General features: G+C 42.1%; 1 protein-coding gene across 3 annotated transcripts in view; it reads right to left on the reverse strand.

The window, feature by feature from the left end:
• Positions 1-2373: 2373 nt before the first annotated feature.
• The window catches only part of LOC129744339 (tubulin polyglutamylase TTLL5), a 168159-nt gene continuing 145918 nt past the window's right edge, over positions 2374-24614 (reverse strand). For all 3 annotated transcript variants that reach the window (XM_055737958.1, XM_055738761.1, XM_055737205.1), the window contains 4 exons: positions 7893-7970; positions 6951-7826; positions 6674-6887; positions 2374-6607 (listed from right to left, as the gene is read on the reverse strand). In XM_055737958.1, the coding sequence (XP_055593933.1) occupies positions 4736-6607; positions 6674-6887; positions 6951-7826; positions 7893-7930 (3000 nt within the window). In that variant the 5' untranslated portion in view covers positions 7931-7970 and the 3' untranslated portion in view covers positions 2374-4735. The remainder of the gene's footprint in view (positions 6608-6673; positions 6888-6950; positions 7827-7892; positions 7971-24614) is intronic.

Raw genomic sequence — 24614 nt, forward strand, 5'->3', positions numbered from 1 at the left:
CTCTAGTAAGTGTGTATTTGCGGTTTATGAATTTCGTTGGCTTATTCTTAAATCAAGCATTTTACAAGAACTAGAGGCTCATTGGATGGGAATGCTGTTGTTGGAAAATGTTATATTTCATTTGGTAAGACGTTTTTTTTGCTTTTTATTTAATTATTCATTTTTAGCAAATCTTTACGTTTTTCGGTTTAGTTTGAAATTCATCTATGGAAGTATATATTAAAATGTACGGTTTTGAAGAATAACAATGAGTAGGTAGTCCTAATTACTGATTTCGGGCATTTTTCAATAGGCATGCGGTATATTTTAATAGAACCCCTATGTAGATTTTTTGTAAATTATGATGGATTTTAACATTCAACTATGTGAGGTAGGTAGGGTACGGTAAGATGTGCTCTTATATCCATATTCTGGTAAATTTTCATGATTTTGTGATGTTGTGATAGGAATAAGGTAGCTTACTTCTACTATTAATTTGAGCTAGAATTTTTATTAGTTTGAAATAGGCTTGCTCCAAAAAGCAAAACAAACTCTCACATCCATATTTTGGTAAAATAGTATGATTAGCAATGAAATGGAAAAACTCTAAAAAGAAAAACAAAAATTTCAAATTTAGAAAATGAAAGGCAAAAAATTAGGGAAAAACAGCAAATAACACTTCAATTACTTCATGCAAGAACTAATTCCTTCCTTTATATTTCTCTTTCCTCTCCTTTTCTCTTTCTTTTATTTTCATATACCCCTGCGCATACGATTCGGAGTCATATGATGACTGGACCCCGAGACAACTATCACGAAACCCATCACACATACCAGTGGAATTGGGGCGGAGACACGAAGCAGACGTTCAACAGACGACGACGAAGGGAGGAAAAACATATAAGATAAGTTAAAATGATTCCTTTAATAACACAAAAATTAAATGTAGTTAGATGCGTGGGGAGTATGTAGAGGCCAGTCTCGAACCCGCCCATGTCCTTCCTCCAACTGGTATCGGGAGGGGTTGGTTTATTATCTTGAACTGCATTTTATCCATATTCCATGGATATAATGAAGTGCTTGATGGTTTAACCAACGTCTCAAGATCGCTTACTATTCTACGCTGCCTTCTCTAAACTTTAAATATTCTTCTCCAAACTATTCTAATTTTCATTTCCAGCGTCAGCTCCCCGAGCTATTTAAACGCCATAAAAAAAAAAAAAAAAATCTTGCGGAATGTACCTACTCTTTTTTTTTGTTGAAAAACATTTTATCGAACTTATTTTTTCCAGTTCTTAAGTTTGTGTTCCTATATGTACAAGAAGTCTGGAAGAAATGCGACACTTTATGCATTCATTGCAAGGTACTTCAATCAGGTTTCACTACTTTGTTGATTAAGTGTCACTACTCTTAAGTATTAATTTTTAACACTTACAGTAACGTTGAACTTTCGGAGATGTAGTAAGAAAACACTTGTTATCAGATTGATGACAAACTGTAAACTGATCATATATTTGGTATGATAAGCTTACGAACCGTATCGTGTGTAGAGAGAACACTTCTGTCTCGCATACATCAAGTTAGCGAAACGGTATTTGAGCTTAAGGTCGAATGACATAACAGTTGAGTTTATCATACTTTTTTTTTCAGGGATTTTCATCCTATTGGATGATTCATCCCGTTTCGTTTATCATACGATCAATTAAAACGGAAAGCATCACAAATCGAGAAAAATCTATATTTTTCGTTAATTACAAGTTTGCTATTTCATCAGCAGTTCTTTTCTACTTAAGTAAAATACAACAGCTTCGAAAGTTTAAAAACCGCTTTTAAGAAAAGCTTCTCCCAGGCATCAAAATAAACTGTGCAGGCGATCAGCGCCTTTGAGTATGCAATCTCTTGCGATGGTCTGATCTCTATCTTTTCGAATAATCCAACAACCCTTTGACTTCTCACTTATAATCTGCAAGAAAATTAACAAAAACTAAAAACGATAACTTTCAATTTGTAAAGATGTTTTTTGAAAAGTGATAGTTGCCAGCTAGTTCACATAACTAGTAACTAATTGTCACTATTTGAATGGCCTTAAATTTTTGGCCTAAATATTTTGAAATATGATTTCAACGTACTCTTTTTGGTGTTGAAGGATATGGTATCCCTATTTTAGCCCAACTTTGTTAATCGGACGTTTTCGATAATCAGCCGCACCCCTTGGTCCCTTTTTTGCTAGGAATTTACTACTTCGTGGCATTCTTCCCTAAAACTCCTTGGTCTCATCATCGTCCGATTAGCGAGCGAGTGCTGTGTATAGATATTTTGAAGTGAACGATCAGAGAATTATGTGATATTAGTCTACCTACAGAGGAATGAAAACCATTGATTATCAGTGATTTTGTTTATTTTCTTTTTATTTCCTTTCAGTTTAGTGATAAGTGTCTTAGATTCTTCAGAATAGAAACTTTTTTATAAGCAGGATTCGTTACTTGAGGGATATATATTTTCGTTTTTTTTTTAAGAAATCCGCAAAGCCATATGTACACATTGGTTTGCATCAATTTATAACGGCTTTGATCAAAATTCTGAAGCACAGACAATGAGTTTTACCGTTGAGTCGATCAATATAAAACGATAACTTTCAATAAATAGTATTAGGTTATTAATTATTAGGTTATCAACAATGACACCGATCGAAAAAATAATCATAAATCAAACAACGAAACAATTACTTGCATAAAATTGAGTTGAGTATTTATAAAGTGGATGCCAAGAGCACTTGCATTAAATGATATGCTCATGCTTTTTCTCAAATTTATCCGTGTTGGGTACCATACTTTCACGAAGTCATAAAAACTGAATTCAAAAATATTTTCGAGTCCATGAGATGGATGACAACACCGGTTTTTATTTCCAAAAGAAAAAGTCGACTTTTTTGTTTAAATAAATTCTTACGATAGCGGTAAAATAATTAATTGGTACAAACTCTCGCTTATAGAATAAGTAGTTAGGCATTAATTAAACTTTGTTGTGGTAGTTTAGAAAAAACGCTTGCGGGATGATTGTTTGATTTTACCTGTTTCTACTAGAATCGTGAGGTCAAATTGCAATCGTTGTAGCCAGTAAATTTATGTTTCTTTTAGAACATGTGCGTTTCCCTACACAATGGTTGCTTTTAGTATTGTTTTTTTTTTCGGACGAAATGCGGTAACAAGTGAACGACTTACGCTAAGTTTGTGCTTAAAATGTGTGACTGTTTGCGTTTTCTGCGCGAATGTTTGTTGCTGTATAAATATTCGATAAAAGATGTTTTATCGATTTTGTCGAGTTTTCTATGCTTCAAAAATTTAAAACGGGATAGCTCGAGTAATTGATTTCTTATAAAGTAGATATATGTGTGCGGTACTACCCTTTTTGCAATGCATGTATATATAGTGGCTTTCCAGATGAAAGCATTTGTGTTTTACGGTAGATTAAACCAAATACAACTGCTAAAACTCATGTTTCTTTTTACAGATTTGTTGAAAAATTGCAACTGCTAATATCAAAAATATATGTTTGTACGAATCACTCTATAGGTCTTATTCTTCTGCTTAAGTCGGTTCCGATGGCTAAGATGTATCACTAACAGAAAGTTAACTATGCTCAATCTCGCCGACTTTTTTTGGGCTGGCTGGAATCTATATTTTAAAGAAGAATTTTGATTCGCTCCTTCTACTAGAACACCGTCCAGGTGGAGAAAAAGTGCACATAATATTAACTACTACTGCTTGTTGGTGTAACTGTTTCAAGTTAGGAAATCTATCTCGTGACTAGATCTATTGCTTCGGTAGCGTTTTTTTTTTTAATTTTTGCTACGTCTAAATGTTAGGTGTTCAAAGAGAACCTTTATAAACTGTTTTTTTCTTTTCTTTCGTTTTTACAATTTAATCCTCTGCAGTTCAATCTTATACACACTCACACTTGTTGTAACAATAATGATTGTTCGGCCTTTCCAAGTATTTAATTATTTCATCCCCAAAATTTCCACTGATTTCTTATGAGGATTCCTTAATATTTTCTGTGAAATTAAAACAAACAACTTTTATCTCTATTTGATTGGGTGATAAAATCATCAAAATATATCACAAGTTGCAGATTACTTTATTTGTTGAGTTTCGCAATGCTACTTTGGGCGACGTTTTATTTATAAAACGAATCACTCACTAGAACAGATGACTAGTATTCAAAAGCCTAATGAAACAATCCCATGCAAGAATGAACAAGTTAGTTAAATTGATTTTTTTTTATCTGCTTGTAATAAGTTACTTATCTGTTAACGGTTGGTGGAGGAATTAATACTGATCAATTGTTATCTGGTTTTCCTCTGGCGCGAGGATATTTCATAACAAATTAATCATTAAAAAAAATCAACATTCTTACTCCGTGGTGAACATGCATTCATCGAAAGAAATTAAATAAATAAATTATTGAATTAATAAAAAATAAACTGTTCTTCTGGTGACCACAAATTTGATATAACATGATAGCTCCCTAAATTTTATTTAACAGAATATTTGGCTCTTCAAGGCAGTTTTCGATCTAATAGTACTACGAGTGTTTGAAAAAAAAGTACCATTAGTTTTAAGTTCAGAGTACGTTTCTGTTTTTTGATGAAATTCGAACGAATACCTAGTAAATTGATACTTTATCGAATGAACGTTAAGCCGAAATATCGCTAGGAGTATGCACTCAAAAAAAACCGTTGTAACGCATGCCTAACCTAGTAAAGCCAGTTGGATCGTTGATCTCTTTCCCGCGAGGATTTCACCATATTACCGACCGGAGGTTTTTTCTTCATAGGTGACAGTCGAGCCATTCGATCCGCTCTACCATACTCGGTGCGCCCGACGGTCGTTGCTAGTCCTGTACGGCTGTTTCGGGCCATCACCTCGTTGCTCTTGTAGTAAGGATCCAGACGGATTAGTTCTTTGTTGGTTCCGCCCGGTGCCATGCATGGCATCGCCTTCAGAAACCCGTGAGCTCCCACCGGGATCGGTGGCGTTGGGGGAATGTTAGTGGAGCAACCGTTGTACAGGAATGGCATCGACTGCGTGAAATTGGTGTGCAGTGTTAGGACCGATTCCAAATCGGCCTCGCTGGCTTGTGATAGGAAATCATCAAACAGCTTGATCGGGATCATTCCCACGAGATCAAAGGAATCAACAAACGCTTCCGTTTCTTTGTTATACAGATGCAGGTAATCTCCCAGTTGCTTTGCAACCATTGCCCCACGATCCTTGCCCAAAGCTTTGTTACCGAAGTTTCTGAAAAAGAATGGCGTCTTCATGTGCGCCCCAACTCGATACAGGAATTTCATCACCAATTCTTCGTGGCTTTGCTTTGGTTCCGAAGATAACCGTTTTAGAATGTATTCCAAGTACAGACCGAATGCTCGCCTAGCTTGCAGTATGCTCAGTTCGTTGCCGTTTTCGATGAGTTTCCTTATCTGTTGTCGTAATCGCTTCGCTTCGTCGACGCATTTCGGTGCCGTATGTTTTGGACCGATAGTAATCGGAAGAGAGCTTTCTAAGGCGCGCTCATACTTTTGTATGCGATGAACGATTCTGTTTTCCGATTCGCTTCCCGCCGGGAAGAGTTGCGAGTGTAACATTTGATTGTAGTTGTGCGGAATGACCATCAAGTAAGTTCCACTTCCAGCGGACGTTGCAGCCGAGGTCGGTATGCCTGTTATGGGGTCCAGAATCGATGCATATCGTGCCATGCTGTCGCTGGTGGGGAAAATCCTTACGAAACCCCCACGGCGTTCATATTGTGCACGAGCGAAGCGGACGATCTTCAACTCTTCGGCTGTTAAAGCACTGAGCGTAGATGGAATTTTCTTCGTGGAATCTCCATCTTTTTTACCGCTAGTTCCGGTTGTGTGCACAAAATCTGCCGAATTCACCCGTCTATACGGTGTCGAAAGATTCCTTATTTTCTGACCTTTGCTATCGTAACAGGCTTTTTGGAGCGGACTGATGGCCGGGATGCCAACCATGGTTAGCAGATCCGTTAGCAAGCATGCTTTCACTTTCGTATCTAGAGGAGTATCACAGCCAAGCGAAGGCGAGAGGTTGATTTCCAACAACCAAGGTTTCAGCGTATCGTCTATCAAAATATCAAAACCGTACAACTCGAAGCAGTTACCGATATGTGGAACAAACATTCGACAGGCCGAAACAATCGGTTGCGTACACGAGAAAATCGCTTTTATGAGCAAATCCTCGATGTTCATCATCAACTGTTCGGTATTGCAACCTTGACTGCGTAGGTGTCTCAGTAAAGCGCTAAGGGTCCATTTGTGCCCAACGTCCTCGTCTCCGGCATTGTTCGACTTGATGTAGTCCGTGTGATATTTGTTGATGCTGTAGTTGCACAGATGCATGCAAGGATTCCATAAGTTTTCGGCAGCACGGTCGTATTTTACAGTAGCCAGTCGAACCAAACCTTCCTCGTACAGGTAGATGATGAGCGGGTCGAATGAAGTAACAGCCACATACAACCGGATATCACACTTGTGGCCGTCAATGCAGAGAGGATCCGTGATGTATTTGGCTACCACCACCTGTTCATAGGAGGCTATCTGATCTGGCTGCAATGGACAGTGAACGGTCAACTATGTGTTCTTGAGTATTTCAGCGTAAAAAAAAGCACTTACCGAGTTTACTATGAAGATTCCTCGACCTCGGCTTGATGCTACCGGCTTTACAATCCATGGCCCGCGACACTTATTGTGAGCAACGATAAGTTCTTTATAGTCTTGTGGTAGCAAAAACGACTGTGGCACTATATCGAAGTGTTTGTGACCCCGTAAATGCTGCATGCGTTCAATGTTTTTGTAGAGTCTATCTTTACGCGTTAGCTCGTAGGACCTGTTGAAGACAGATACAAGTTCGTTAGAGTTAGAGAATATGATTGTCCACCGTTAACCGTACCTAGGAAAATGGTTAACCCGTTGATACGGGGCCAAGTTCCGGAGGATATCCGGTTTCAAATGGATACCCGTCCATAGTAAATTGAAATCGTTACTGTCTGAGCCACTTTCGCCCATGCCGTGAGCGTTCAAAATCTTCCGCAAAAGCCTAGTTTCGGTATTGATAAATTTGTAGAATATGTTAAGCTGAGAGGCTGGCATTTCAGCCCGAACCGCGCTTTGATTTTCTTTATTTTCTTGACTCTTGCGGGTTGTTTTTTTCTCGACCGTGGTAAGGAGCGGTTCTGATTTAGAAGTTGGCAGTTCTGCCTCGGGTTCGTCGCCGTCCCGACTGGCTAAGGATGCGTTGCTCAAAGAGCTAGACGAAGAAGACGATTCTAGATGACGTTTTTTAGAGTTGGTATCTTTGGTTTGTTCTACGTTGGACGAAGGACCAGCCTCATCCTGGGAGTTTGCTTCTTCTTCCTCATCTCCCTCCCCTTCACCTTCCTCCTCGCCATTATCATCATGCTCTTCGTCTTCGTCCGCTTCTTCATCGTCATCATCTTCGTCATCCTCATCATCTTGACTATTGCTAGGTGTGCTACTTATACTATCGGATTTTCGTTGCACGTTAAAATTTTTAGGCAGTGTTGCAGCGTGCAGCTTTGAGTTATGCTCATTGACTGACTTGCTTGTCTGATCCTTCGTTGATCCCGACCCGGAAGCAGTCACCGTCGACAGATCCGAAGAGGTTCCGGACGCACTATCGGAGACGCCATCTCCGTTGGCATTTACCGGGGACAAGGCTGTGGTCCGGAAAACGAGAACCGCATCTTTACCTCCCGGTGGACCACCAGTTACCCACGGGTTCGGGGTAACAGAAGTTTTTTTGGCGCTAAAATTCATGTAAACTTTTGTATAGGAATACTTCAACAGAAGAACAACATGCGAGACTACATACCTTAGCGAATTTAGCCGAGGTTTGTCCGAAATAGGCATAATAAAAAAGTCCAAACTGGAGTAACCGTTGAGTTTTCGTCTACGGAGGAAAAAAAAATGGTCTTAGTTTATATAAGTAAGTAGGTAAGTTAATTGATACATTGGGATTTTCGAAGGTGACCCATCTATGAAATCTATAAGTGATTGTTTAAGGATACAACGTTTCAGTTTACCTATCAAAAAACATGCACGGCCTTTTACTAATACCTTTGTCGTCCGCACCGGAAAATAGAAACAGAAAATAGAAATTACCAAAGTTGTAGCATGGCACCACAAATTGACAAAATTGCATTTATTACAAAGCGAGACGGCGGAAATTCGTGAATCCAAAAAGTATTGGTAGTTCAGACACAAAAAATAGTCAATGGCTTAAGGGGGAAAGTGCATCGGTCCCCGACATTTCATTCCATTTTTCGTTGCTATTTTTGGAAGTTAAATTGGCCAGCTAAAGTGTGCCCCAAAACAAATAGGTAGTGTCTGCACGAATTCTCCAGCTCAATACAAAGTAGGACCAGAGAAGCAACAATTATGTGTATGAATGGTGCAATTTCAAAGACAGAGGAGTGTTCGGACGAGGAAATAAAAAAACCGCTTTTGAAGCAACTTCGATTGTAGCAGTAGTAGCAGTAGCAGCAGAGCATATAAGTAGCTCAAACTAAAACGAGTTAATTTATTAGTTAGAGGAAAGTTTTTAGAGATTGTACAACTTACAACAAATGGTTTTCTTCCTCGGATTTTTTCCGAACAATTTGGCTCGATTGGCCTTCTACTAGGCTCGCCTAAAGATATAAAATTCCTTATAAAGAAAGGGTGATTTAACAAAGGTTATATTAACTTACGGTTTAGATCGACTTCCGGATCTATAAAACCGGGTTTTATAAGGTTTCTTCCTTAGCTTTCTGCCAAACAATGTGGCACAGTTCGCCTTCTGCTAGGCTCGCCTAAATGCAATGTTGATTATTAAAAAAAATGGTACAGATCGCAACAAGTCGTTTTACTTACGATGCAGTAGTGAAATTAACACTGATTCTCACACGAAAACCTAACTTATTCGCGACAAATTAATGCTAATTTTAGATTAGCGCTTCGGGATAACAATTTACTGTTGGCTTACTTCGACTAGTGAAAAAACGATGCTCTATATCAACCGTCGATTCTGTCACTTTGACAGATGCGGCAAAACTTCGCCGCGCTCACTGGTAACGCGGCGTCGCTGCTCGGTCCAAGGGTGCCAGCGGTGCCAACATCGCCCCCGCCCGTAACTCTAGTGCAGGGTCCTTCACCTGACTGGATTTACGACCAATCTCCAACACCGCAAGCTTGTTCACAGGACGACGCAGCTCCTTCCCATTCGCCAAACGCACCACAGCTCTGCGAATCACTCCGTCTCGTCCAGGGATGATCTGCTGGACCACGCCTCGCATCCAGGTCTTCCGGCTGTTACCATCGGCTATGTACACCAGGTCTCCTTCGGCTACCGGTTGGCTGTCGGCGTGCCACTTCGTTGGTTGATCGATACAGGGCACGTATTCTTTGACCCAACGTTGCCACAGGATGTCCGCTAGCTGAAGTGCTCGTTTATACTGGTCCCGCAAAGCTTCAGCAGGATTGGCCGTTTCCTCCACCTGATGATGTTCCCCGGACGGAAAACCTCGGAGGAAGTGATTTGGCGTCAAAGCTTCCACCTCCGATGACTCTTGGGGAATGTACGTCAGCGGTCTACAGTTGATCATTTCCGCAGCTTTGGCCAACACGGTCAGCAACACTTCGTCGGTTAGTCGTCGGCCGTCGTCCAGAGCCTTCATCGCCTCCTTGGTTGATCTCACGAGCCTCTCCCAGATCCCTCCCATAGGAGGGGCTGAGGGAGTGTTGAATTTCCAGCGTGTTCGAGCTCTAGTGAACCTATCAGCACAATCGGTACCGATTTGCAGTCCCAGTTGTCGCTTGGTAGGACGTTGACTGCCGTCCATGAACGACTCCAGATCAGTGCGGAGTTTTATTGAAAACCGGAAGACATCTTCGACTGGATCCCAGAACACACCAAGAATGCGCTCCATGTTCGTTGTCTTGTTGGCGCTGAAATGGACTACTTGGCGCTCCGTCGGCTCCTCCAATTTCTCCAGGACTTCGGTACTATTTGAGACCCAGTTTCGAATTCGGAACCCACCTGCCGAGTGGATCTTCTTCACCTGCTGTGCTCGCGTGACCGCCTCTTCCACTGAATCTGCGCTATCGAGGTAATCGTCAACGTAAGTATTGTCGACAATCGCCGCTGCTGCATCCGGATATTCGTCTGCAAAGTCCTTTGCGTTCCGGTTCTTTATATACTGGGCGGAACACGGTGAGCACGTAGAGCCAAAGGTCGCCACGTCCATGACGAAGATCTCCGGCTGATCAGTCGGCTCATCCCGGTACAGAAAACGTTGGGCCTGCTTGTCGCTCCGTCGTATACCAATTTGGTGGTACATTTCCATTATGTCACCCCCAAAGGCGATGGGTCGCTCTCGGAAGTGAAACAAAACTCCAGGCAGATCGGTCAGCATATCGGGACCCTTCAAAAGAGCCGAGTTGAGCGAAATTCCGTTGACTGCAGCCGCCGCGTCCCAAACAAGGCGGACCTTGCTTGGCTTTCTTGGATTGAGGACCACGTTTAAGGGGAGGTACCAGACCTTGGCACCAGCAGCAGCGTCAGCGTAATCTTGGGCAGTCGCTTTATGGGCGTACCCCTTTTCTTGGTACTCGGCGATTTGTTTAGATACCTTCTCCTTCAGCTCCGGATTTCTTGACAATTTTCGTTCTAAAGCTTTCAGCCGCTTCACGGCCATCGGGTAACTGTCGGGCAATTGCGGGTTGTCATCCTTCCACAGCAGCCCTGTCTCGAAGCGTTGGCCAATTCGCACGGTGGTTTTTTCCAACAGGTCACGAGCACGACGATCTTCCGACGATTCAGGCAAAATTGAAACTGCGATTCCGGCTTCTTCCAGCATGTATTGACTACGTAGCAGCTCATGCAGTTCGCGATCTGCCGGGCTCATGTCGTGGTGACCAGAAAACATTTCAGAGGTATCTGCTGAATTTTGTGGCCCGTACACTGTCCAACCAAGATGAGTTCGAACCGCAATCGGTTCACCAGGGGCCCCAATCCGTGATTCCAACGGGGCGTAGACGTGCAGATGCTTGAGTCCAATTAGAATTCGTGGAGTTTCGCAGCGGTAGTCGCAGACAGGTAGCCCTTCCAGATGCTGGTACTTCCTGGCGACATCTGCGAAGAGTAGTTTCTGTTCGGGTAGTTTCAATTTCTCAACGGTGTGCACATTCTTCAGCACGAATTGCTCCGACGAATCAATAGCGGAAATCGATAGGTGCACCCGCTTAGAGTCGCGCTCCATGCGCGTCATACCGGCTGTCCACTTGACGATAAGTGGTTGTGGTTCTCCTCCCAGCTGAATCTGATCTGCAACCTCACGTTCCACCAAAGAGCAGGATGCGCCTTCATCCAGGAATGCGATTACGTTCACCGAGTGGTTGCCGTTACTTAGTCGGACAGGTACCATTCGATAAATCACTGGTTGTTGAAAGTCGACACTGTGAGCGTTGCAATCAGTTGTGACCACAGGATTGTTGTTGTTCGTTGGGTGAAGTAGTGGGTGGTGCATTTCATGACAGTTTCCGATGTTGCACTTGCGCTTGAAACGACAGTTCGAATCGCCATGTTCGTTGAGGCAAAGTTTGCACAGCTTCCATTTGGCCACTTCCTTCACGCGACCTTCCCAGGACAGCTTAGCAAAGTCGTCACAAAACCGTGTGCGATGATCGGTGCGATTGCAAATGTGGCATGGCACCCGGGTCTGCTGCTGTTGTACGGACTTAGATGAGGAAGAGGAGGGGGCAGACTGCTCTCTTTTTATGCTTGCCCGCTTGTCCTCGAACTCTCCGATGTGGGTATGCAGGTAACCCTCAGCACTTTTCTCCTTCACTTTCTTTTCGGCTCTCGGTTTCTCTGGCTTCGGCCTCTCCTTGCTGCAACCGTGCATCCGGTTGATGTGTTCCAGCTCTAGGGCATCGGCTCCGATGGCGGTGATGAAATCGGAAAAGGTTTTCAGAGTGGAAAAACCTTGTTGACGTCTGTAGCGGATCCATTCAATCTGCGTTTGACCAGGAAGCTTGGCCACAAGGATCTCGATTAGATGTGGATTCACCAAGTGATCCCGGAGTCCGGACGCAATTAGATGATCGGTGAGTTGCTGCACGATGATGCCGAAATCCGAAAAAGTTACTGGATTTTCCAGACATGGCGGTTTCGCATTCTGCGCCTTGCGCACAAGCGCAGAAATAATTTGTTCCGGGCGCCCATAAAGCCTCCGGAGTGTTTCGATGGCTTCGGGTACCGTTTCAGGCAGCATCAAATGGTGGCGCACTTTAGCGCGCGCTGGATTTTGAATCGCCTCCTGCAGTCTCCCAAGATTGTCCAAATTCGACCAGTTGCACGCCAAGTTTCCATTAATGTAGCTGCTGTAAAACAGCGGCCATTCCTCGGGATCTCCGCTGAAGGTCGGTAATTTGCAGAACGGTCCTTTTCGAGCAGCGATCTGTGCCCTGGTCAACTCCGCTACTGGTGGCAAAGCAATTTGCGGCCATTGTGCATCCGAATGGGGAGGCGGATTGGGCGGATCGCATGGACCCACTGGGCCCCCTAGATGTAGCCGATGCATGGCCGAATGCGGGAATTGGTTGGGAGAATTTTGATTCACTGGTTCCTCTGGTACTAACGGCAGACCGCGATTTGGCAGCGGATTGTGCCTCACCGGTGGATTCACTGGAACGTTCGAAAGATTGCGCCCATCTATTTGGTTCGGAACTTGCGGAGGCGCCGACAGGTGAGAAGGCAAAGGATGATTAACGATCGGTGCATTCGAGTTGCTTGGAATAACTCTGGCTGGATACACCCCGGGATTGCGCAACGGTGTCGTCGGTACTTGAGGGGAATAGCTTCCGGATAGCGGAGTAGAATACACAGGATACACGTTCGGCTCAAACGTAACTTTTCTTGATTCCGCGCCGCCAACAAAATGCTGCGGAATGTCATTTGCATCGGGATAGTTGAGTGATTGTTGATTGAGCCCGTAGGTACTCCACAATTGGCTCCTCTTGATCTGATACTCCTTATCAGCTTTCCGCCTCATCTCCAGCATTTCACGTTCCAACTCGAGCTGTGCCAATCGCTTTTGCTCCTCGCGCTGCAGCTGTCGCTGGAAATTCCGACGCTGCATCTTTCTCATCAGCATCAAATCACGTTCGTGCTGCTCGTCGGCAGCTTTCTGCTGCTCTTCATTTTGCTTCCAGCGTGCATCCTTTCCGGCACCAAGATCCAGAAACTGCAGGGCGGAAATGTCCTCCTGAGAACCGCCACACGCATTTTCGACAACTGTTTCGGTTGAACAAGTGGGGCAGCTCCATGGTTCGTCGACAATTTCATCCGTAACACCGGCGCAGGAGTAATGAAACCAGCGCGGACAGGTGTCACATTGGACCATATGGTGGTCAGCATGATTCGGCTCCTCACACAGAGCACAATCATATGCGGTGTTCTCGGCGTTAGACTGCTGCTGGAGGTTTTGATCCATAACCTCAATCTGCTCCAGGCTTCTAGCCGAACTCATTTGTTTTTGAGTTTTGTTCGGACGAGGAAATAAAAAAACCGCTTTTGAAGCAACTTCGATTGTAGCAGTAGTAGCAGTAGCAGCAGAGCATATAAGTAGCTCAAACTAAAACGAGTTAATTTATTAGTTAGAGGAAAGTTTTTAGAGATTGTACAACTTACAACAAATGGTTTTCTTCCTCGGATTTTTTCCGAACAATTTGGCTCGATTGGCCTTCTACTAGGCTCGCCTAAAGATATAAAATTCCTTATAAAGAAAGGGTGATTTAACAAAGGTTATATTAACTTACGGTTTAGATCGACTTCCGGATCTATAAAACCGGGTTTTATAAGGTTTCTTCCTTAGCTTTCTGCCAAACAATGTGGCACAGTTCGCCTTCTGCTAGGCTCGCCTAAATGCAATGTTGATTATTAAAAAAAATGGTACAGATCGCAACAAGTCGTTTTACTTACGATGCAGTAGTGAAATTAACACTGATTCTCACACGAAAACCTAACTTATTCGCGACAAATTAATGCTAATTTTAGATTAGCGCTTCGGGATAACAATTTACTGTTGGCTTACTTCGACTAGTGAAAAAACGATGCTCTATATCAACCGTCGATTCTGTCACTTTGACAGATGCGGCAAAACTTCGCCGCGCTCACTGGTAACGCGGCGTCGCTGCTCGGTCCAAGGGTGCCAGCGGTGCCAACAAGGAGTTTGTAACGGAAGTTGAACTTGACATAAAAAATAGTTTGAACACATTTTTTAAACATACAGTGAACCATTTTTTATGTATAAAAAAAATGTTAAAAACAAAGGTGAAACCGTGCACTTATATTTAGAACATTATAGTATACATATACATTAGACTGCCCCAAATTTGTATGGGAAATTCAAAACCTGTGAAATGTTATGCGCTGCAGACCAAAATTGATCCTAGTCCTAGTACAAGATCTCATGCCAAATTTGGGCCAGATCGGATCAGGGGAAGGGGTCGCTCAACAAGCCTGAAGTTTGTATGAGATTTTGAGACATTTTGTTCGAGAGATACATGAAAAAACAGTTTTTCATCAATAACTTTGGTTCCCGTCGGCCGATTTCTTTCGAAAACGGTTTTTCATAAAGCCTAAATTATGAAAAATATTCCATTCTGAGACTGCATTACGATAAGTGTTAAGATAAAAAAGTTATAAGGCTTCAAAAATGGGCTAACTTTTTTAAGGATGGTATTCATCACTGTTCATGAGTCGGGGCGGTCGAACATATCATCGCCTCATTAACACTGATGAATACCACCAAAAAAGTTAGCCCATTTTTGAAGTCTAATAACTTTTTTATCTTAACTCTTATCGAAATGCAGTATTCGGATGAAATATTTTTCATAATTTAGGCTTTAAGAAAACCCGTTTTTGAAAGAATTTGGCCGACGGGAATGAAAGTTATTGATGAAAAACTGGTTTTTCATGTTCCTCCCGAACAAAATGTCTCAAAATCTCATACAAACTTCAGGCTCGTTGAGCGACCCCTTTCCGTGATCCGATCTGGCCCAAATTTGGCATGAGATCTTGCACTAGGCCTAGGGTCAATTTTAGCCTGCAGCGTATAACTTTTTCAAAAGCCGGGTCATTTGGGGCACTCTAATATACATGCATCATATAACTTTTCTTAAAGAATTCAAACAATACCAGCTGAATTTACAGTGAATCTATGCACCTGAAATAAACAATCAAAACTCAGAAACACAACTTTTCTTACGGAGGTTCTATAATAGCGAGTGACGAAAAACCAGCTATGGTACCAAAAATTTGAAAAAATTGTCTGAAAATTTACGTATCGAACTAAACCAATGTTCCGAAAATCAATCAAAATAAACACTCAGGATGCGTTTCCTGTTGGGGGCCGTTTAAATATTACGTAACACATTCGTCTCAAAATTTCTAAGCAAAATCCACAAAGCGTAACAAACTGCTATACACCCTCCCCCCCCCCCCCCCTAAAAGCGTTACGTAATATTTGAATGGTCCCTTGGATACATTCTGATTGTATAATGGGATAGCGCCTCTCGCAACTGCTTCGCCCGACTGGTATGCAATCTCGATCAGCGCTCTACTCAGCAATGCCAACCGAGTCCCATCATTCAGAATCATCGGGTTTGCAAACATCGCATATCAGAGATGAGTGAGATACCAACTGATCCATTCTGAATGTCACTCACTCAGTATCCGCCTGGCTGATTAGAAATTAAAAAGACTTTTTTTTTTCCGGGATTTTCATCCCTTAGGATGATTCATCCCTTTTCCTTCCGTGGCTTGTAGTTTTTTTTTTCTGTGGTATTTTTTTTTGTAATTAATTTTTTTTTGTTTTTTTTTGTATTTTTTTTTTTGATATATATATATTTTTTTTTTTGATTTTTTTTTTTAATATTAATAAGGAAAGGAAAATAATAAGAAATAGATAGATAGGAAAGATGATAGGACAGAATAAATAATTCAAATTTCAGCAAATAGGTTGCTCTTTCGGAGGAAACTAATGACTTTTTCCTCTTCATCTGGGTCATTCGAAAGAATTTCCCGAAGGCTGTTGGAGAGATCACTGTCGGTTCATTCTTGTTGGTACATTTGGCACTGCACTAATATGTGCTTAACGGTTGTCGGTACATTGCAGGCATGGCATACTGGAGGGTCCTCTTTCTCCATTAGATGACCATGAGTCAACCTTGTATGCCCGATTCGCAATCGTGTCAGAGCACGCCGTTCGAGGAAAGCTTTTCGGTCGGTCCAAGTTGAGGTGCAGTTCTTTATCTCTCTTAATTTGTTATCCCGACAACTGTTCCATTCATTGCTCCAGGTCATAGAAAGGAATTCTTTGAGCCAGTGAGAGACGTCTGGAGAAGGAATTGGTATGTTGGGTGGTTCATGTTCACTGCCTTCGGAAGCAAGATGGTCAGCAGCTTCGTTGCCCTGGATGCCGGCATGGCCGGGTATCCAGCATAGGGTAATGTTTTTCTGGACAGCAAGATCGGATAGGTCACTTATCCATGGATGTTTTATATTTCCAGCCAGGACGGCTTTCAATGAACTAGCCGAATCGGAAAAAAATACAGATCTTGGATGAGGACAAAGGTCTTGTGCAGCTCTCAAGATGGCAAAAGCCTCTGAGCTAAATACAGAACACTTGGGTGGTAAGGAAAGTGCTAGGCTAGCGTTGTTACTGAACACACCACATCCCACACGACCATCAGTGGATTTTGAACCGTCGGTGTAAAATTTAGGAAGATGTTTATACTTTCTTTCTACAAGATGTTGGAAAAATGACCGGGCAACTACGGGGCTGCCTCCAGCGCGTATTTTGGAAAGAAGGCTTAAGTCAACCTGAGGGATCGGGGAGTTAAATTTGCGGGACCTGGGTTCGGGGCGGGGTGCAATGTCAGGGAGAGACCCTTGGTATTTTTGTAAAAAGTTCTCGGCTCGCCTGACCAGAGGGACATCAGGGTCCCGACCATAGGATAACCAGCGGATAGCTTTGGCAGATAGGTTTTGGCAGAGGATGTATTCGAAGGGAACTTGTCCACTTTCGGCCATAAGGGACAGAATAGGACTACTTCTGAAAGCACCACTTATGACACGGACGGCTTGGTTGTAAACTGGTTCAAGACTTTTTGCAATATGATCACCTCCAACACTAAAAATGCCGAAACCGTGAAGCATTGTTGGCAAAAGCCATCCGTGGAGAAATCGAAACAACGACACGCGGGATCCAGCGCCACTGGCACTACATACCTTTCTGAGAATGTTAAGTTTGGGAAAGGAAGCTTGACGGACTTTGTTACAGTGACGTGCAAATCTAAGACGATCGTCCACCCAGACGCCCAAGATGCGGGCTCCGTGGACAAGGGGAATGGTTTTGCTGTCCATCACAAGGGGAGGGAGTCTGTTCAGTCTTCTCTTCTTGTGGTTAAAGTGCATTAGGTTAGACTTGTCGGGGGCAAAGTTAAAACCCATAGTAGGAGCCCAGTTAGCTATTTTATCAACAGCAGTTTGAAGACGTTTTCTTGTTAGCAGAGAAAAGGGAGAGATAGAAAAGGGGGGGATGTCGTCGGCATAAATAAGGATTTGGATGTTTTCTGGGACAATTTTAAACAGCGATTGCATTGCAATTAGGAACAGTGTTGGGGCAATGACTGACCCCTGTGGCACGCCGTTTTCGATGACTCTGGGCGAGGATAGTTTGCCATCAATGAAGACTCTGGCCTTTCGTTCTGATAAGAAGCTTTGTATGAAGAGTCCCATTCTACCAAGGATGCCCCATTCTTTAATAGTAGATAGTATTTTGTGTCTATAGACCCTATCGAAGGCCTTGGAAATATCTAAGGATGCCTATCCTATCCACTCAACGTGGTGGCGTCTTTCTCGGGCATCGTCAAGGGTTTTTTCAAACATAGTAAGGTGGTCATCAGTTGAGCATCCGGGACGAAAACCATATTGTCGGGTGTCCAGAAGGTTTCTAGATTCAATAACGGACACAAGACGTCGTTTTACCATTCGTTCGAGAATTTTCCCCGAACAGCTCAAAAGGGTTATGGGGCGGAAACTGTTAATAAGGTGTAGATCTTGCTGCGGTTTGGGGATGGGAATGATTAATCCTTCTTTCCATTTTACTGGAATTTCTCCGATATCCCAGATTTTGTTCAGTATTCGAAGAAGATATGCTTTACCAACGGGGGGAAGGTTTTTTAATAGGGGATACCCAATTTCGTCCTGTCCAGCCGATCGCCCCTTCACCTTTTGGAGGGCTATATCAAGTTCATGTGAGGTAAAATCGGAATTGTATTCGAGGATTAAGTCGGTTTTAAAATCAATGTGGGAGTTGCTATTGTTGGAAGGATCAGGGGATGAGATGGATGAGAAGTGTTGGCAAAAGGATTCGGCTAGAAGAGAGGGATCGTTTGAGTATTGTTGGTTAATCAGAAGCTGGAAACGACTTGTGCGATTGGAGCCACTCAGGCGTTTAATCTTTTCCCACAATTTGGCAGAAGGTGTGTCAGGATTGATTTCCACGACGAATTCCTTCCAACTGTTACTTTTAGCGGTTTTGATAGCTGCCCGGGCAGCTGAGCGAGCGGTTTTGTACTCATTAAGAGCTGTTTCTTTGTTGGGATGGTCAGCTGAGAGGCGTCTCAGCGCACGGAGTTTTTTCCGGCGGAGTTTTATGGCGTCCCGGACTTCAGGGCCCCACCATGGGACAGATCGTTTGCCCGGTACGCCAGTAGTTCGTGGGATATGTAAAGCAGCAGTATCAAAAAGAAGTTGGGACAAGGATTCAGGGGTGTGATGGGGATCTGTATCAAGGGCTCGTTCTATATCAATTTGATATCCGACCCAATCGGCGTCTCCATACTTCCAACGCGGTCTTGTGGCTACTTTTGGAGCAGAGTGTTCGAGGGAAATTATTATTGGATAGTGATCGCTCCCATGGGTGTCGTCAAGGACTCTCCAACTGAATTTTGAGGCGATGTGCCAGGATACTAGGCTCAGGTCTAAGGAAGAGGTGTTTCCGGTGGAGGGGTCAACTCTAGTAGGTAGGAGGTTATTTAGTATTGTGATGTTTTTGGAATAACAGAAATTTTCAGTAAAAGAACCCTTTCTGTCGGTTCTATGACAGCCCCAGCTGGTGGAGTGTGCATTAAAGTCACCTAAGATGAGCACGGGTTGAGGTAGCTGTTCTAATAGTTCTTCCAGTTCTTTGGAGTATTCATTAAAGGATTTTTCGGGTGAGATGTAGATCGATAGAACTGTTATTTCGAAGGGGGATTTTAGACGGATGCAAACTGCATTTAAAGGGGAATCAATGGGAATGTTGGAAAAGGGGTAGCCAGTTTTAACAGCGATACCAGATCCTTGACCAGGGTTGGTATTCAATAATAGTTTATATCCTTTGATGAAAGTTTCGGAGATCTGATGTGGATGAGCAAGGGTTTCTTGAAAGGCAAGGATGATAGGTGAAAATTCATTAATCAGTAATGGAATTTCAATAGCTCGTGCTCTTAGACCTCTTAGGTTCCACTGTAGAGCGAAAGGGGTTTTACGTATTGGGGTGGGAATTCTGGGGAACAAGGAATCTGGGAAATTGAGGGAGCTTGTTGTCTGGGAATTGATGTTCAAAGATAAGGCTTCGTGAGAGGAAACGTTATTCTGGAGGAATATATCGGGAGGATTGATATTTGATGTATTAGCCATGGTGATAGAATAAGGGGTTTAAACTTACCAAATTTTAGAAGGAAGCCTAGGAGGGTTCTCTACCATGGGGTCGTTCAATTATGTTTGACTTACTGGTTGGGAGAGCCCGTTTCTTTTTTGGTGTCGTGGGTTTTTTTCTGGGAATCATCAGAAGATTTCTGGGAATCGTCAGATGATTTCTGGGAGCCTCGGTTCCGTTTGGTTGTGGATCTGGTTGTAGATGAGGTGTTTTCGCTGGCTTCGGTCACCATGGTGGTGACAGAACTGTCAGAGGATTTGTTGTCAGTTTCGGAGTCAAAATCGGTCATAGGTTAGAGTTCGTTTAGGCGAGCAGTGAGAACGGCGATTTGTTGTTCCAACTGCAGAATGCGGGCATCCTTTTCATCCGCTGTGGCTTTTGGTTTGGTTATTACTAACCGCTGTTGGATTTTACTGGGGACGTTTTGGGCAGAGAGACATCGAGAGCGAAATTCCTTAACCGCAGCTGCCTGAGAAATTCCCAGATCAACCCGGATTCGGACAATTTCTTGCTCTTCTTGTTGGACAGAGCAAGAACGATCTCTTACGGAATGCGAACCATCGCAATTAACACAGTGGGGAATTTTCGGACAGTCAGGATGAGAGGGAGATTCACCGCAAATAAGGCATATTTCAGGGTGCTTGCAACGAAGTTTGGTGTGACCAAATTTGCCACACTTGAGACACATGAGTGGTCGAGGGTAATATGCCCGAGTTGGAACCCTAACGTAACCAAAATAAACGTGTGTTGGAGGTATTGTCCCTCTAAATGTAAGGACCATAGAATTTGTTGGTTCCTCTTTGCCGTCAACTTTTTTCACGAAACGGTACACTTTTATCACATGTTGGTCGAGTAGATTATCGAGGATTTCCTTATCCGAAAGCCCAAAAACTTCCCGGCACGAAACTAAGCGTTGGCAAGTGTTCAATGTGGGATGGGAGCTAACGGTGACGGGGGTTCCGTCAATAAGCTCCGTCATACGTTCTAATTTGCTGAACTGGTCTGGGCTACGCACTTTTAGTAGATAACAGTTACCACCATCGATAGGATTCGCACCATCGATTTTACCCACCGCACGATCGATAGATTTAGCGATTATAAATGGATTAGCTGGAAGCTTCACTTTATCGGCTGGTTTCATTAATAGAAATTGCAAGTCCCCATGCAATCCATTTGGATCCATCCACGAAGGGAGCGTTCTTCGAAAAGCTTGTCCGGGATCGGTTTGCCCACCCCAAGGTGGGTTTCGATCCGCCATAATGGCGAGAAACTCAAAAAGAGTTCAATCAGAAGTCAATTTCACAATACACAATGTCACTGAAAAATTGCTTGAAATGGATGTCTGTGTTATAGAAACACCGAAAAGATAGTCGAGAGCACTACGAACAGCACGCGATAATAACGAAAAGCGTCTTAACTCGTCAACGTCGCAAACTGAACTGGCATATGTTACTGAAATTAAAAAGACGGCGGAAGTGACCATCTTTCCATCACAGACACTACTACAGTTTGATTTTATTCTTACTGTAGTTATAAGAGCTGTAAAAACAAATAAATTTATTAATTGGCTATGTTTAAATTCAAACAACATTTGCTAATGATCGGTTACATGTATCACTCACTCACTGCCTGAACCATTCACTCCTGATCCTAGCCCAACATGATTCGCCGTATGCATCGCTCAATGGTGAGATTCCAATTTGATGATAGTGCTGCACTGTTTTGACAGCAAGCATCGTGCGAGGTGATCTGTATTTTAGCGATGAATAGAACGAACGATGATCGGATAGGTCCAGTAGCAATCAATAACAAAACCCGATCGCTGTACGTTCAGTTGCGAAGTGCAATCAGGAACATTCATTGAAAATGAGTGATTTTCGGAACACTGAACTAAACAATCAAATTATTGGTGCTAGGAAATCGACATTTATGTTTGAGGGAGATGGCTTTTCATTTCGTCCAAACGTGTCTCATGAAACAAATTAAAAACATTTGTCTTAAGCGGGCCACAGACTACACAACATTTGTACAAATGCGATGAAATTCGATGAAATTTTGTCGCTGTGAGCACGATTTGCATAGTGTATGGCACTGCTTGAATGAGCGCCCAAACGGTTGGAGTTAAATCGGTCGGGATCGAAATATTTTGCACAAAACATTCTCCCAGCCGGGGTGGAGATGGTTTTTTTTTGTTGCTGTTGCTGTTTTCGCCAGCAATCATTTTGTTCGCGTGAAATATGTTTGTATAGTGTGTGGGCGAGCATAGATCAAACAATCGACGCGGAATCATCGAATTTGTACAGGCCAATTTGTGTAGTCTATGGCCCGCTTTAAGCAGGCCATAGACTACACCACATTTGTGCAAATGCGATGAAATTTGATGAAATTCTGTCGCTCTGCATACGATTTGCATCGTGTATGGTACTGTTTGAATGATCGCGCAAACGGTTTTAGTAAAATCGATCGAGATCGAAATATTTTGTACAAACCACTCTCTGTGGCATGGTGTATGGTGCTGTTTGTACAAACTTCAGGCCGTTTAGTCAGCCCCAGCCGGGACGGAGGTGGTTTTTTGTTGTTGCTGTTACTGTTTTCGCCAGCAATCGTTTGTGTTCGCGCAAAATTTGTGTGGGCGAACATAGAATCAAACAATCGTCGTGGAATCATCGCATTTTGTATAAATGTAATGTGTAGTATATGGTCCGCTTAATGCTTACTCCGCTAATTGTTGCGCCGTTTTCTGTCGATTGAGTTCAAAGTAAGTTTCCAAATGCCGATCATCCATCGGCTCGCGCAATTGGGACTTTAAAGCGCGTTCTACGTGACTAATAAATCCAAATAAAATTGGATACCCCAAGCAGGAAGTTCAAGTTTTAAAATCCCCAAAAAAAGTAAGTTCTCTTAACCCTCATCCGCATTAGATTTCGTTACCCTAATCAGCACTAGGAGTGTCAATTTGACACTACAAGCTCAAATCGTTATAACCTTTGGCGTGTTCAACCGATCCAAACAAAACTTTTATCAATAGAAACCTTGATATGTCAGCAATATGTTTAGAACATTATATATAGCTAAAGCTACTAGTTTTCTCGTTATTCAGCATGAAAGAAAAAAAAATCCGAAAAAACATGCCTCAGGAAAACTGCTGTAGTTCATATATTACAAGTCCAAAAAAATATTTGCGCTATGCATATGAAAGCAGAAGTTAATGTGTACATCATGGAAGAGAAGAAATGTTTTTTTTAATTTTTTTTTTAATGTAAGGGTCACAAAAAGTTTAAAAAAGTAGTCTGAAAAATCTACTTTTCATTCGATTGCTAGTAAAAACTGTTTGAGCGATAGTAGAGTTTTTGAAAAAGTATATACAAAATTTATTCTTATTCTAACATTTTGTTGTCTTTAGATTTTTGATGCAACAAAAATTGAATTTACTGGAATTTTTCAAAGTTGACTACTTTGCAAGACTTTTTTACAAATTGAAATTTCATCTGTTTTTGTGGTCCACCGTCAGGTTGTACCCGGATTTTCAGTGCTTTTCCTTTGTTTGGACGAATAAAAAGTATATTCATTGGAAAGCAAATTTTATCTACATTCTAGTGAGGTGCAACAATTCACGCTGTGAGATTTCACAAAAATATGAAAATTATAAACGTAAAATCATTCCTGAATTTCTAGAACCACAAGCAGTAAATCTATTTAAACCAAAAAATCAAAACAATATTGTGAGATTCTGATTTCAAAACACAAATGGATAATTTATTCCATTTTTTCTTTTCTTCATTGCTTTTGCCAGACACTTTTTGTCTGATTGTTGGATGGAAACGATATTGTTCTCATGGATCGTCCAAAATTCTATAGAAATCGCATTTCTAGGTTAATGCCTGAAATATTGCACCTCGCGTAACTTTTGATCTCATCGAAAGAACTTTTCGAAAACTTCAGCCATGCTAGCTTTATGTTTCAACAATCACTCTGCAAAATTTCAATAAAAAATGTAGCGTAGTTTCAGAGATATTGCAGTTTAAATGAGAAAAGTAAAAAAAAGTTCGATTTTCGTAGAATTACTGTATCTCAGGCCACACAAACTCCAGAAAGCTCAAATTTTGTGGTATAGTAGTGTGATAGTTGATCTATCTAAGGAAAAAAAATTGATCAAAAAATATCATCAGAGTGAAAAGTTATGGAAGTTCAAAGTCGAAGTGATAGTGCGCGTGCTTCCAATTTCTATACAATTATGAACGGTACCAGTACCGACTTCGACTTTGAACTTCCATAACTTTTTACTATGATGATATTTTTTGATCAAATTTTCTGCGTTAGATACATCAACTATCACACTATTATATCACGAAATTTGAGCATTCTGGAGTTTGTGTGGCCTGAGATACATTAATTCTACGAAAATCGGACTTTTTCGACTTTTCTCATTCAAACTGCAATATCTCAGATACTACGCTACATTTTTTGTTGAAATTTTGCAGAGTGATTGTTTAAATGTGAAGCTATCATTTCTGAAGTTTTTGGAAAATTTTATCGATGGGATCAAAAGTTACGCGAGGTACAATATTTCAGGCATGAACCTAGAAATGCGATTTCTATAGAATTTTGAACGAATGTTTTCATAGGAAAATCATTTTTTATGTTTAACAACCAGTAAATTTATTTCAACCAAAAAATCGAAACAATATTGCAAGATTCTGATTTCATAACACAAATAGATCTTTAATTCCATTTTTTCATTTCTTCCTTGCTTTTGCCTGACATTTTTTGACTGATTTGTGGAT

Source organism: Uranotaenia lowii, chromosome 1, assembly GCF_029784155.1.
Source record: "Uranotaenia lowii strain MFRU-FL chromosome 1, ASM2978415v1, whole genome shotgun sequence".
Lineage (NCBI taxonomy): Eukaryota > Metazoa > Arthropoda > Insecta > Diptera > Culicidae > Uranotaenia > Uranotaenia lowii.